Raw genomic sequence first — 14,515 nt, 5'->3', positions numbered from 1 at the left:
AAAACCATGTTGCTGCCACCTATTGGCTTGGAGTGTGTATTGCTCCCATTTGGTTGCACTTGGAGTCATGTGTGTGTCCACCTGATGAATGTAAATACAATATTCACTCTCCTGTTAGCTTACCTTTAGCTGCTCATCAGAGCTTAGCTGTTCCACTCTCTTCACTAGCTAGTATCTAACTTTGTCTGCTGTTTGGTGCTGGGCAGGTAGAATACAGTGGGTTAATCAGAGAAAACAGCTGGCTGCAGCTGGAAACAAGGTTGATGAGACTCAACCACACAGTTAATTTGCTATAAAAACCAAGAAACTGAGCTAAAAGCTGCATAGAGCTGCATGGTTGATAATTTTCAGTTTGTGCGACAGTTGCAACATTAATATAAAAATATCACATCAGCAGCAGAAGGTGGAAGAAGGCAGTAAACTTTGCCCAGTTTGATACTGTAGACAAATGGTTTGTTGAGGAATCACCAGACCCTTAAAACAGCTTAAAATAAATGCCTCAAACTTGAATTCCACCTAAACACCTAAAACAAATGCAATGTACACACACACACACACACACACACACACACACACACACACACACGCAAACACAAACACACACACCCACACCTTCACTCAGTTTCTGCCTCAAAGTTCCTAGGTTTAGGAGACAGGATTCAGTTGTGCCTTAAGTGGTTGAGGACATTAATTAATAAATATGGAGAAACCGAGGAGGGACTCACTTCGGTGTACTCATGATCATTAGTAAGTTTAATGATAATTATCAGGTTAAAAATGACTGAGTCCATGCCTGTTGTACCTTCATGTGAATGTGGAAAGTTTTAGGGGCTTTTAAGGTTTATAGTTTGGGGGATAGTGAGACATGATACATTTATAAAACGTGAATTCAAGTCAATTTATTTGTCAGGCACATTTAAAAACAACAAATGTTGACCACATGCTAGTAAAAAGTACAAAACATGAACATAAATTAGTCTTGACAAATATAAAAAGTACAACAGGCACAGAAAAATCCACAGAATAATAAAAACAATATAAATGTAAGTCATAATAACATTAAAAAAATTAGACATCTGGTCATGAGTTAGTCCTTTGATAATACAATGCTGCCCTCTTGTGTTGAACTTTGAGGATATAGATTTAATTTGACTCACACCCAGAGATTTTATCATCATTAAAGAGCTGTATCTTGATTTTTAAACCAATGTCTAAATGAATAAGTGTAGTTAATCCAAGTTAATCAGGTGTTTCGGGGCTTGGTGGAGCAGCGCCGCTGAGTGTCAGAGCTGTTTCTCCGAGGCCTGCGAGGCTCCTCTGCGTCTGGGGAAATCCTCAGCGGCCTCTTGTTTCAGCTCGGCCTGTGAAACCTGCCTCTCTCTCCTCAGCCTGAGCACTTAAACAGGTGTGAGTCCGTCTGTGTGGCCTCTCCACACTCTGAAGAGGGGAAATCCAATAATAGTGCTCACTGGTTGTCATGGCGAAGTCTCCTTGCAGCCCTGCAGAGGTGATGTCATCATCGACCAATCAACACAGAGAGTTGTGTAATGTGTTGCTTTTAACAGTGCAGAGGTTACACATGAAGAGAATCTGGAAAACAAATCAGTCTGCGAGTTGTGAGAGTTCCTGAGATCCTTGACAGTTTTACATATTTTATACAACTGTCTAAATTATATTTACGCCCTTCATTTTACAATTTGTGCGTGAAAGTGGGCCAGATCTGTGCAGGAAGTGACACAAACTGATAAACTCCAGACCTTAAGGGTATTTCAGTGCTTATTATTATTGAATTGAAGCTCCAGCAGTCGTAATAATCACCTCATGCCATCTAAAGTGTTTATACGGCTGTAACGCCCACAAACCACAGATTTTTGTTTTTGATTTTTTCATAAATGAGGTCCTTTCTAGGGCCACATTTAGTATCTCATGCAGTTATGTATTATATATATATATATATATATATATATATATATATATATATATATATATATCTGTGGGTATTTGGACTCATTTGGCGCAATGAGGCCAGTGAGTGCTATTACCACTTACAGCAGTTATTCCTAACCAAGGGTACTTGTACCTCAGGGGGTACTTCTGCAGCTACAGCGGGGGGGGGGGGGGGGGGCAGTATGTGGGAAGGTTTTGGGGTTAGCTCAGCTGATTTACAGTATATCCACGTTTGTGTTTAGGAGGAAAATCAACACACAAAATGAAATAACAACTAATAACACCTCAACCCCAATTACTGCGACTGAGAGTGTGGGAAAACTATGATGTAATCGAGCATGAAATTTTAAATGGTTATCTAAAAGTGATATAAAAAAATTAAAAAATGGTTGAAAGGTCTGGCTTCTCTCAATCCAAGTGGTCATAGTACAATGCAAAGAGAACAAAAGAGCCCCAGCCTAAATATTGACATCAATTCCAGGAGCACTGTGTCTTACATGAGTGCACACATGCAGTAAAAGTGTAGATCCACCACATGAGCCCATCTACTGAAGGGGTAGAATGAAGGGCTCCTCAACTCACCTGGTGGGGTTACATCAGACAAAAAAGACTGAACCGCTGCCGTACTATAAAGCAAAAGCAAAAAAGTAATAATGAAATTCAGAAATAATGTTTAACCTCCTGCGGGGGCGACTAACCTGATATCAAAAGAATAAATAAACAAAACCATTTTAAAGTGGTAATTATAAAACATAAAAATATGACATTGATGGAGAAATAGAAAAACTAGAGTAGGAATATTGCAAAGAAAACCACAGAATAATAAAGAGAGAATACGAGCAGTCATGAAGTCATTCATTAAAGCATTTTATTAATAAAAGAGCACCAATAAAGAAAGCTGAAACTGCCAAGACAGATTCAGATTTGATCGTTGATTGCACGTCTGATGCGATTCCAACCACAATTATTTTGAAATGACAAATTCTCTTTGAAACCAGAGTTAGCTTATACTGTTATTCCTATTCCTTGGGTGTCTGTAATTAAATTTCCCTTTGACTTGGATGATTGTCAATCCTCACTGACTTTAACTGTACGGTGAAAACACAAGACAGCCTCTCGCTTCAGTGCCTAATGGCAGCAGATGGTGCTATGGTGCAACAGAAACAGGTTGAAAAGGTTTCTACAATTCCAACTATTTAACAATTCACTAACCTGATTCATAAAAGCCTCACAGACCAAAACCTCCACAGTCTGTGCCTCAGAGAACATGTGAGATATTTCTCAAACATTTATGTCTCCCCATGTTTTTAAACGCCTTCATCATCTGCTGTGTGGTCACTCCCCTTCATCTCCTTGCGCTCAAAATAACAAGCACCAACATTTTTCCCATGGTTCTCCAGAGCCACGCTCATGTTCCTGCGAGGTGAAGCCTACGTGGGACACGTCCCCTCACGTCGCCCCTCTCCCAGTGCCAGCACTAGTGGCTCTAATCCGCCGTGGCGTACCTGGCAGATCGCTCTGGCGACACCGGCGTTGTTGCAGCCTGGCCCGGCCCCGCACACCAGCATCCCCTCTAATCCCTCCCAAAGGCCCAGGAGCCTGAAGGGAAGTAGGGCACCGGAGGTGAAGCAGAATGAGTCAGTCAGTCACAGAGAACTGTGCTCAGTGCATCTCTGCTCAAAACTCAACTCTGCTACTAAACCATCATTTACACAGCTGCCACTCATACAGGCTGCTTCAAAACTGTGTGGGTTTGCTTTTTACTTCTTGTTTGATATTTCTCTTCTTGTTTTTGTTCTGTTCTTATTCTGTAGCTGTAGTCCTTCTTCCTCTGTTGTTCTAGTTCTTCCTCTGATGTTGTTGCTGCTTCTCTTTTTCATGTTACATTTTCTCTCGGTCGCACGGAAACTTAAAACACAAGAAATTTAACCATGAGTGGGTTTGTGGTTGAGTTTCTAGCCTGTGAACTCCTCCTCCTCCTCCTCCTCCTCCTCCACTTCCTCCTTCTCCATTCGTTATCATTTTTCCCTGCATGGTCAAAGGTCACGGGCTGGAGAGGGGACTGGGGTGAGAGGTCTGAATGGAGAGCCTGGGGACATTCTCCACCACTTAGGGATTAAGTTGCTGCCGTGTGGAGAAAGGCGGAGGCGTCGCAGAGTCACACAGACACTCGTCAACGAACATGTTGGAGGATGGAAGGAGAAATTCTCATGGAGTAATAACAACAATAAGCTGCTGGAAACACAGACTGGAACGCACGTGCATGTTAAGCATTAGTACCACTCTTAAGGATATTTCCAACATGCATCGCTTGAGTAACACTTAAACCAAAACAATAATGCTGAAATATTCACTTTCAATCATGAGGAGTGCCTGAGATTAGAAAGCTCTGACATTATTATGGGTGAAGCTTTGATTTGCAGTGTTTATACAAAGTTCTGAGGTTGTTCATAATTTCAAAAACATTCCTGCAACGCAAAATACTTGTTAACAAAGGTGCAACACTCTGAGAACATACTGAGGATGTCATCTACAACACAGACGTCAGGAAGAACATCTCACTGGGACGCCGGCTGGACTGGAGATCGCAAAAACGGTTCACACACATTTTAAGAAATGGGAATTATTAATAATTCATAATAATGGATTCTTTAAAGAGTTTTATATCAGAATGTTTTAAGTTGGATCAACAAAAAATGAATAAACAGCAACTGTTTATCAAAGTAAATTTGTTGGTTCTTGCCTCTCAGATGTGAGTGTTTGCTGTGTTTTTCATCCTCATCACGAATCAAAGATGTTTGGGTTTTTTAAACTGCTGCTTTAGACAAACTTAGCATTTCAAAGACATGCAGACTCTAGAAAATCATAAATATAATTTTCTGACATTTGAGAGACTTGTTAGTTGCAGCTTGAGCTTTAAGAACATTAAAAAAATAATAATGATGATGTAACCTTCTGTAACGTTTCCATAACCTACTGGTGATATTAGGGGGAAAATAGCAACTTGTTCATTGATCGCAGGATTGGTGGTCGGATCCCTGACTCATGCTGTGTACATGCTGAAGACTCCTTGAGCAGACACTGAACTGCAAATTGCTCCTGATGACTGGGGACCATGAACCATATCATGGCGGCACTAAAGGAAAAGTTGGGGGACCGCTAAAGTCATTAGGATACACCTACATTGTCTGTCAAGAAGCTCTGACCTGTTGATTGCACCAATCAGAGAATCAAGTCATCACGGTTCATCCTCTGGGGAATATGAATATCTGTACAAACTGTCAAAGGAAAGCTCCCAATAGCTAGATAGATATTTCAGTCTGCACCAAAGGAGTGGACTTGCAGACTGACATCAACTGGCATGGCTAGTGCGTGTTGCAACTTCTCAGTCATTTAACTGCATGGTCTCAGATTTATAAACAGAGCTTTCTATCATTTTAACGATCAGCTTTCTGAAAGATTTTCATCTTGACTTGCCATTTGCTTATAAATACTTGAGACTTGACTCAGACGCCTAAAGGGCAGAGCAGCTCCGTCCTGTAGTAGAGCAGTATTGGCTGTAGCCTGGTACAAAGTGGTTGGCATGCCAGGTCACTACTTCAGCTTGACCTGGCTGTAACCAGGTGGCAGCTGACCAAACAGTGGGGTAAACTGGCAGCTCAAAGAGTGAGTGAGGGTGACTGTGTTGTTAATATTGGCATGTTGTAACGAAACAGTGCCAAGCACACATAATTACCTGCACACATAGGTGAAGAATTGTTACCCTTAAATGTGCAGCTCCCGTCAGGCCGAGGCCTCCTGAGCGCTGCTCCACCCGCCACCCTGACCCTGACCCCTCCGAGCAGCGGCAGCTTGCTTTGCAGTCGGTCCGAGGATCAGAAACACAGAGCACAAATCATTATTTCTACTTCACAAATATGAACCTCTAACAAAATGTTCCTCCAAAGGCCCCACAACCGCCAAAGATAAAAGCTGCTGTTTATGGCGGCATCTTTTCAAACAATTGTCTTTGGTCAGTTACCGTGACGTCTCATCTCCTCCATCAAAGTCCTTAAAATTCCAAATTCCCGCCTCCAGAGTCGGGGCGTTGGGTTTTAAAGAATGTGGCGATTACATTTAATGAAGCCGAGCCATGGCTCCACTAATTAGTCAAGTCCAGTAATGGCCGGAATCCGCTGTTAGACAAAGCAGCCAAATACCTGATAGCTACCAATCATGTTCTCTCCTTCATGGGAAAAAATGCCCACAATTTATTTTGCTGACTGTCATGTCCCCAATTAAGAGGGACAGTTAAGGGGAGATTGCTCCACAGCAGATTGATTTTAGGTGAAATAGAGGGCATACTATCATTCACTGCGGCCAATTCTTCATGTTTTTTTTTGTTTTTTGTTTTGTCTTCACATGCATTCAGATGAGTGCATGTTGTGCTGTAATAAGCGCATGTTAAAGTAAGAATATCAGCAGGATACATAAGTATGCATGATCTGTGTTGCAGGGCTAGTTAATGTAAGAAACTATACTTAATAAGCTGTTAGGCTTTTCCCCTAAAGTAAGAAGTGAATTAGACAGAAGTTCCTTAATTTACTCCTCTCACTCTCACTGCAAAGTCTCCACATTAAAAGAGCTGAAAATGATGGATCTTGAGGCAGACTCTATAAAGCTTTATCTGTGTGACTGCTTTAAAATGTAATGACATTCAAAGGCCTAATCCTTGTCGACGGATTAGAGAGACATTTTACAGTTTTATCTTTTATACTAAGAGGAAATAGTGAAGATTTTTATTGCTGCTGCCGCTTTCACTCCAAGGTTGTTTGCCACCATATATTGATTGTTTATATATGTGAAAGTATACCGTAATCTAATTTATATTTAGCCCTATTTAACTTAATCATATTTAGTCTAAATGCCCTTGATAAGCTGTACACAGAAGTGATAAAATGTTTCATGATGACTGAGATGCTGCTATTCATCACATGCTGGAGCAGCAACATGTCCATGATGAGTGAGTCCACATTCCACAGAGTGAAACCAATTAGAAACGCTGACGCAGCAGTGTGACGCTCAGAGCAGAAATGTCTTTTGATCAACACAACAAAAGGCTAAATGACTTGTATAACACAACGGATGTCTTAGTCTGTGTGTGTGTGTGTGTGTGTGTGTGTGTGTGTGTGTGTGTGTGACCTTGTTTGTGAGCCTTAATTTACCCACTGCTGGTAATCATTTAAGAATATGCACTAATAGTATACATTTTGACAGTCTATAAGACAGGTGGACAAACCAGTTAATAATGAAGGACCGGACTTAAATATGTAAACAGTCAGCTAAGCTTTAAGACAGAAGGCAGCTCTGTCCAAATAAAATAAAAAATGAGACTTTCTGATAAGGCACCATTCATAAAGGGATTATAAACTGTAGTAATTGGCTTTATTAACGGTTAATAAATCATTTACTAATGCTTCATAGATGGATATAAGACATTAATGAGTACAACTTTTGGGTTGCCAGGTTGTGGTAAATCGTCCTCCAGCATGACACCTTTGCTCATGTCAGGTTACCCTGTGCAAAAACCAAAGAGTAACAATGACACATTGGTTTTAATTGGTTGCTATGGTATTTGACAAATTAAACAATATGAGAACAAACGTGTTAATTAGTGAGTTTAAGAGGTTGTGGATAGGTAGCTAGCTTTAATTCCAGTCTTTATGCTAAGCTAAACTTGAAAAACGTGGGAGGGTATCAGAGCTAACTATTTTTCAAAACTTAACAATTAATTAAAAACTTAACTATTAATCAGATGCTTCAGACTGTCATCATTTTTTTTTACGTTAAGTCAGAAATTTGACTCTACATCATAATTATGAGATGTCTATATCATTTAAATTTTTCTTCTTCTGTTTTTTTTTCCCCCTGACAGGAATGTGTTCCTATGGCCTATTAATAGTTCCCAACAAAATTTCACAGGTCGTGCGTGCGCGTGTTGTGCCTTGCTGTGCTGTGCGCGTGTGTGTGTGTGTGTGTGTGAGAGAGTTTTTTTTTTTTTTCTTCCCTCTGCCCGGTTTGGGATTTGCTGGTCGGTGACATGCCTCCCTCCGCCTGGCTCCTTATAGCCCCGGGGAGGCAGGAATCCCGGACGAGTGGTACGGACATCGCCGACGGAGACCGGCGGAGCGTTCCCCTTTAAACACGGTCTTATGACTACAGGCTGCCTCAGTGAGAGACGACCGGAGGACCGGACCACAGACTGACAGCCGGGGAAAAGCAGGGGACTGACTCAGTGACAAGAAACCGGTGACAGAGACTGACAGCCGGGAACAGCAGAGGACACATCTCCCCCTGAAGAGGCTGAATGGTTGGTGCCAGTCCGCGAGAAGTTAAACGGATACTACCTCACCTGTCAGCAGGTAGGACTGTGTCATCAGAGCTGATAAAGTAGATTTTAAAAAGCATATTAAAAAAATCAATAGTCCATTAAATCAGAAGGTCAACCTAAAGACACGTATTATTGTCTATGACACTTTATTGGGATTAATCAATTTATGAAGGTATCATCACAATGTTCTTTTATTCCTACCAAGACTTGTGGTGACCTTTTAGTACTAAGAATAAATTCATAATTTTCATCTCTTTATACAGTTGTGGTAAAAGTGCTCAGATCCAGTAGCTAATTGAAAGTATCATTACAACAACTTAAAAGTACAGAAAGTCCTGCATTAAAAATATCTGCATTTAATTCTGTTTGCAGATAATATTTCCATTGGTGTATACAGCCTGTATTGCCTTTTAAATATAATAGAGTAGAAGTTTAATGTGGCATATACAATTACTCAAATAAAGTAACAAAGTACTTAAGTACAGTACTTTGTTATTTATGATATACCAATAGGCTAATAATGTTGCAAGTGTATATCCTTCACACAGTGACCTCAGAGCACCTCATGTTATTTGCAGCCTCACTGATTATATTGTGATTATTCTGTTAGGTGTAGTTGCATATTTACCAACTTATGTATATATAGATATTGTACCCAAATACAATTCATCAACAATAACAACCTTAAATTATTCTGAGATGAACAGGCAGCTGTTACAGTATTTATTAATATGTCTAATCTTAATATGTCTAATATGGATATAGATTATTATAATATGGCAAATGGCTGCAAAATAGAATAATCAAATCAATGTTCAGTGCAATGGGGTGTTTCAGTGTTATGCAATACATCAGACAAAAGTGTTCACACATGCAAATAAAGAATTTCAACAACAACACAATATAATGATACAAATCGCTGACAGTCAATAGTTGCCCACTGGTTGACCTCACTGACCTCGATCATGTGTTTTCTTTCCTTTGACTTTCTACAGGATTTAGTTTCCCTGACCACCAGTTGCACCCTGAGGACACTTCCCCTCCTGCAGCTCTGAGGAAATGTGTCGCCTGCCGGTGGCTTCACTCTTCATTTGCTTCTGGTTGGTGGAGAGAAGCCACTGCAACGGCAGCCTTCAGGACAGCATGGGAGAGCTGCACACCAGGTTCGCCGTCAGCCTCTATCAGACGCTCACCGAGACGGAGAACAACTCCAACCTGATCGTGTCTCCAGTGAGCGTCTCTTTGTCTCTGGGGCTGCTGCAGCTCGGTGCCAGGGGCAACACGCTGGCTCAGCTGGAGGGAACACTGGGATACAACGTGAACGGTAGGATTCGTCTCCATTTCTACACACATGGGGACGAAATGGGGGGGGGGGGACTTTTATTCAGATAGCATTAGCTGCTCCTCATGCTGTGAGAACGAGGTTGGAGAGGTTGTTGGTGGCCCTCAGTGCTGTTGGTACCAGGTGGCGTGGAGCGGTGCTGCTGCTGCTGTTGGTCCTACAGAGCACAGTGGTGTCTGGAGCCATAATACCTGCCTCCACACCAACTCTAATCTCATTAACCACTCCTGCAGCTCGGCCCCAGGGTCGAGAGGTCAGTGTGTTTAATTACAAACAAAATGCCAGTTGCAGCTGCTGTTTCTCTTACCTCCATGATGTGATCTCTCTGTCAGTCAGGGATGGTATTGGTTGATATTGGGCTCGGGTTTAGGAGGATGGCTTGGCACAAAATATCCAGTTCTAAACAAAAAAAAAAAAGAAAAAAATCATGTCAAATTCAGTCAAGTTGAAATTATAATTTAATAATAATTATAAATTTGTTTCGTCAGTAAAATTTCAGAAAATAGTGAAAATGTCAGGCACAATTTCTCAGAGCTCAAGATGATCTTCACATTACTTGGTTTGTCCAACCAACAGTACAAAGCTTCAATTTACAATGATATAAAACAGAAGATTCTCATGTTTAAGAAGCTGGAAGAAGCAAATGTTTGATGAATGACGTAAGCGATTAATCAATGCTGATTTATCTTCTGGCGATCGACTTTCTCGTTTCAGCTCTATATTTGCAAGTTAATAAAACAGCCTGAGGGTCGGTCTGTTGTTATGAAGTTTAGCACTGCTACACAGGAAAGACGCCACCTTTTGGTAGAAATCACACTGTGTAGTAACTGCTCCTAGGAAATACTCACCTCTCTCTTTCTAAGTTTATTATAAGAAAAATTGTGTACATATACCAAGAGACATTGAAGCACAGAGGCTGATGTTAACGTTTACAGAAAGAGCGAATGAAACCAGCAAAACAGCAACAATACACAGTAAGTTCAGCCTCTATTCTCGCCAATACAAGATTATGTTAGCACAAGAATTATTACTCAAGGCGGCTCGATTTCCCGACCTGCAAGGTTGAGCATTAAAAGGTAGAATCGTAATGATAAAGAAAAAGGAGACTATAAATACAAAGAAAGATAGTAGATATAGAGATACAGTAGATTTGGGGAAAAAAACAAACTTATACGCAAGTTTGGATACAGAAAAAAAAGATAACTATATAGCAACAAGAAAAAGAAATAAAAAAGAAGATCAAGCATGAAAGGGGACCAATTTGCAACTGACTGCTTCTGCCTACTCACAATAACTGCTGTGGATTCTTATGAATGAGAGAATCTGTGTTCGCCCTTGAGTTTGGATCATTTCATCTGTAAATGCTCGGAGTTTATCAGATGAGAGGTCAGCAGGTTGAGAGAGTGAGCCGAGCAAAGCTCAAATTAAGTCAAATGAGCATCTGTTTGTGCACAGTCCTGCAGGGATACGCTGTGAATTCAGTGGAATTGTCGCCGAAACAAGCTCGAGGCTGCTGAGTCGGATGTATTGAAGTTGTGATTATTTTGTAGAAAGGGTATCACAAGACATTTATTCACAGCTTTTGAACTTGGTGTGGATTATATTTGTGCGACAGTGCTGATGATCAGATGTTAAAGCAGAGCAAATGGTTGATAGATACTGAAACTGATAAACAGTTGACAGTGTTTCAGTCTTTCTGTGGATTCACGTGCATACAGCTTTTCTTCTTCAGCTAAGAAAGTTTAAACTGAAGTCTTCCTCTTGCAAAGACTTCCTACTGCTCATCACGCAGCGTCACATCTGACCTCTGTGTCTTCCTGTGTTGCAGACGCCCAGGTACAAGACTTCCTGTTGCACTCGCAGGGCGACATGAGCAACACCAGCCAGGGGATGTGGCTGCACCAGACCTGCACATTATTCATTCAGAGCGGTGTCCAGCTCCTGACTGAGTTCACCCAACACGCAGCGGCCTGGGCAAACACCAGTGTGGTCCGAGCCAACTTCAGCCAACCCAACCACACTCGCAACCAGCCGGAGAGATCGGGGCACAACAACGGTAATCGAGTCAGCTTTATACACCAGTTAGAGCTCCACTAATCAGTTTCTTTACACTGAGAATGAATGAAATTAGCTTGGGTAATAAGCAAACCCACAGAGAATTATCATCAGCCTCTTTTAGCTCCTTGTTTCGGTGTTACAGCACATTAACTGTGTAGTTCAGTCTCATCAGTCTTGTTTCCAGACAATTAATGACTAGCTGGTGAAGGAAGAGGAATATTTGGCAGCTAAGAGACAAAAGATATTTTTCTAAGGAGTTGGGGCGAAGATCAAACCAGAGCTAAAAATGAGAGTCCAGTGGGATGATAATGTGGCTCTGTTCCTGCTGGATGTTCCCTAACATGTCAGCCATTAAAACTTGAAACAGAGTTATTAGCATGCTGTTATAGAGAGATAACACATCAGGGCTGTGTTTTAGTTTGTTGTGGAGTTGCTCTGCCCCTTAGTGACCAGTTAAATCAAATAATGCAGCTTTAACTTTTGTAATTCTAATTCTTAGGGGCCAAGGAGTGTGTAATAATTCTCTGCCTTTTTTTAAAAATTAGTGTTGGGTAATAAAAAGTAAGATTAAAGGAAAGCAAATATAGTTTGTAGATAATGTGTTTTTCCAGCTTTCTTATCCTTTCACTTACTACTAATGTCATGGTATCAATTATAGTCTTTCTAAAGAAAGTCTACGGTCAGCACTTTCCTCATCTGTGATATTTTCAGATGCTATTCTTCTGTTCATTGCGTCACAACACTGCAGACTGCTGACTACTAAAAGACAAGTTGCACGTCCCTTACATTAAACTTTGACCTTCCCCGGTTACCTCTCAGATGAGACGTGGCCCCTCCAGGCAGGAAGCAGCAGCGGGGAGCTGTCGGGCTCGGGCGAGGCCCAGGCAGAGGCCCTGTGGTGGGGCCACCGGCTGCAGATGGCCCTGGTCAACACAGTGGCCTTCAGGGGTGTCTGGCAGAAACTGTTCCTCTTCACCAACACCCAGAACCTCCCCTTCACCCTCTCTGACGGGAGTACCATCAAGGTGCCCATGATGTATCAGGCTACAGAGGTCAGCTTTGGTAAGAGACACAACTGTTAAAATTAACTCCTCATACTGTGAAGTGAATTTTTGATCCTTAATATGCGATTGTCAGTTTTGTCTTTTAACTTCTCACCTCACTTTAAATAAATGAATAAATGAAACAGTGGAAAAAGTTATAAGCTGCGCAGCTGAACTCGTTGCCCTCCATGGCAGGTCAGTTCAGGACGGCATCAGACCAGCGTTACACCGTGTTGGAGCTTCCGTACCTGGGCCGCTCTCTGAGCCTGCAGGTGGTTCTGCCCAGCGAGAGGAAGACGCCGCTGTCCTCCCTCGAATGCCAGCTCACTGCTCGCCAGCTGGCGTCCTGGGACACTGGCCTGCGCAGAACCAAGATGGACATTTTCCTACCCAGGTAAAGAAGAAAAACTATGCAGTGGATTGAAATAGTGGTTTAGATGGCTCAGACTTGATGTAGATGTTGTTGGTATTTACAGGTTCAGAATGCAGAACAAGTTCAACCTGAGGTCAGTGCTTCCTGCCATGGGCATCAGTGACGCCTTTAACCCGACAGCTGCTGACTTCACTGGAATATCAGGTCAATACATCAATTCATTTCAAAATTAATTCAAAATATTACTGCAGCTCTGCTGGTCAGCTGACAGTTTGTTTCCTCCTGCAGTGGAGGAGGGTCTTTATGTGTCCGATGCCTTCCATGAAGTGAGGATAGAAGTCACAGAAGACGGGACAAAGGCAGCTGCTGCCACAGGTGAGAAAAAGTCCTGTAAAATAATGATACGGAGCAGAATTGAAAGGTTATGATATGAGGTTGCTAAAAGAAAAAGGAATTTCTTACCTTTGCAGCTATGGTGCTACTCAAACGATCCCGTGCTCCTGTCTTCAAGGCGGACCGGCCGTTCTTATTTCTGCTACGACAAGTTAACACAGGTATTTACTATAAACTGTAGAAACTTTGAAAAGATATTGGAGAGATTGACAAACACATTTTTTCTTTTGGTATTTTCATGACACTTTGTGACAGTTATTAAATTATAGAATACGCTGATGCTTATTCTGAGGTTTGACCTGATTTATGTAGACTTGATGTGACTGCGATGGATTATACGACTCAAGCAAATCTGCTAGTGATTTTCAGACCATAAAAAAAATTAACTGAAACAGACAGCGGTCTGTCACATTCAGCAGCAGTCAGATACAATTTTAAGAATGCACAAGTTACATTTAAAGCCCCAATGTGTAGGATTTGAACATATCTGATTTCCTGACCTGTTAGTGGTGGTATTAAAATACACAGCCACAGGGGCAGTTGGATGAGCGAGCTGAATGCAAGAGAGGATAACAAGTTCCACCGTGTCGTTTTTCCACAAACAAAAAATAAAAAAGACCTTCAGTAGAAAGAAGTTGAAATCAGACATTTTCTGCACGTTGTGACTTTGGAATTTAAATGTACAAAAACAGTGACATGACCCCTCAAACTTATTTTTGTCGTCTTCTGCATTTCAGGATCCGTCTTATTCATGGGCCGAGTGATGAACCCAGCTGACCAAGCGCCCTAAAATTCACACACACACACACTCACACACACACACACACCCCTATTTCACTACTGGTATTTATTTGTGGACCAACAGGAGGGTCCACGGACACTTCAGGAAGAGGGACAATATTTTTGTACATATCTGTAAATAAAATTTTAATACATGTTTTTACATTTTGGGTGTTTCGATCCTTTCTTCCATTATTGCGGATTACAAA

General features: G+C 41.4%; 1 protein-coding gene across 1 annotated transcript; it reads left to right on the top strand.

Moving 5' to 3' along the window:
• Positions 1–8,071: 8,071 nt before the first annotated feature.
• On the top strand, positions 8,072–14,471 carry serpine3 (serpin peptidase inhibitor, clade E (nexin, plasminogen activator inhibitor type 1), member 3). The gene is made up of 9 exons (XM_023404496.2): positions 8,072–8,348; positions 9,313–9,641; positions 11,488–11,715; positions 12,537–12,779; positions 12,956–13,154; positions 13,237–13,337; positions 13,422–13,508; positions 13,604–13,687; positions 14,264–14,471. Exons 2-9 carry the CDS (start codon positions 9,377–9,379, stop codon positions 14,314–14,316), a joined length of 1,260 nt encoding a protein of 419 aa, XP_023260264.1. The 5' UTR covers positions 8,072–8,348; positions 9,313–9,376; the 3' UTR covers positions 14,317–14,471.
• The last annotated feature ends 44 nt before the right edge of the window (positions 14,472–14,515 follow it).

This window comes from Seriola lalandi, unplaced genomic scaffold, assembly GCF_002814215.2.
Source record: "Seriola lalandi dorsalis isolate HSWRI2012SDOR001 ecotype SW California unplaced genomic scaffold, Sedor1 jcf7180002054245, whole genome shotgun sequence".
In the NCBI taxonomy this organism is placed as follows: Eukaryota; Metazoa; Chordata; class Actinopteri; order Carangiformes; family Carangidae; genus Seriola; species Seriola lalandi.
The sequence above is the reverse complement of the archived record's forward strand: the minus strand, read 5'-3'. Positions and strand labels throughout refer to the sequence as shown.

Coding starts and splice junctions, on each gene's coding strand:
- serpine3 (XM_023404496.2), top strand. CDS start 9,377: ATGTGTCGCCTGCCGGTGGCTTCACTCTTCATTTGCTTCTGGTTGGTG. Junction 13,155..13,236: donor ATGGACATTTTCCTACCCAG/GTAAAGAAGAAA, acceptor TGGTATTTACAG/GTTCAGAATGCAGAACAAGT. Junction 13,509..13,603: donor AAAGGCAGCTGCTGCCACAG/GTGAGAAAAAGT, acceptor TTACCTTTGCAG/CTATGGTGCTACTCAAACGA.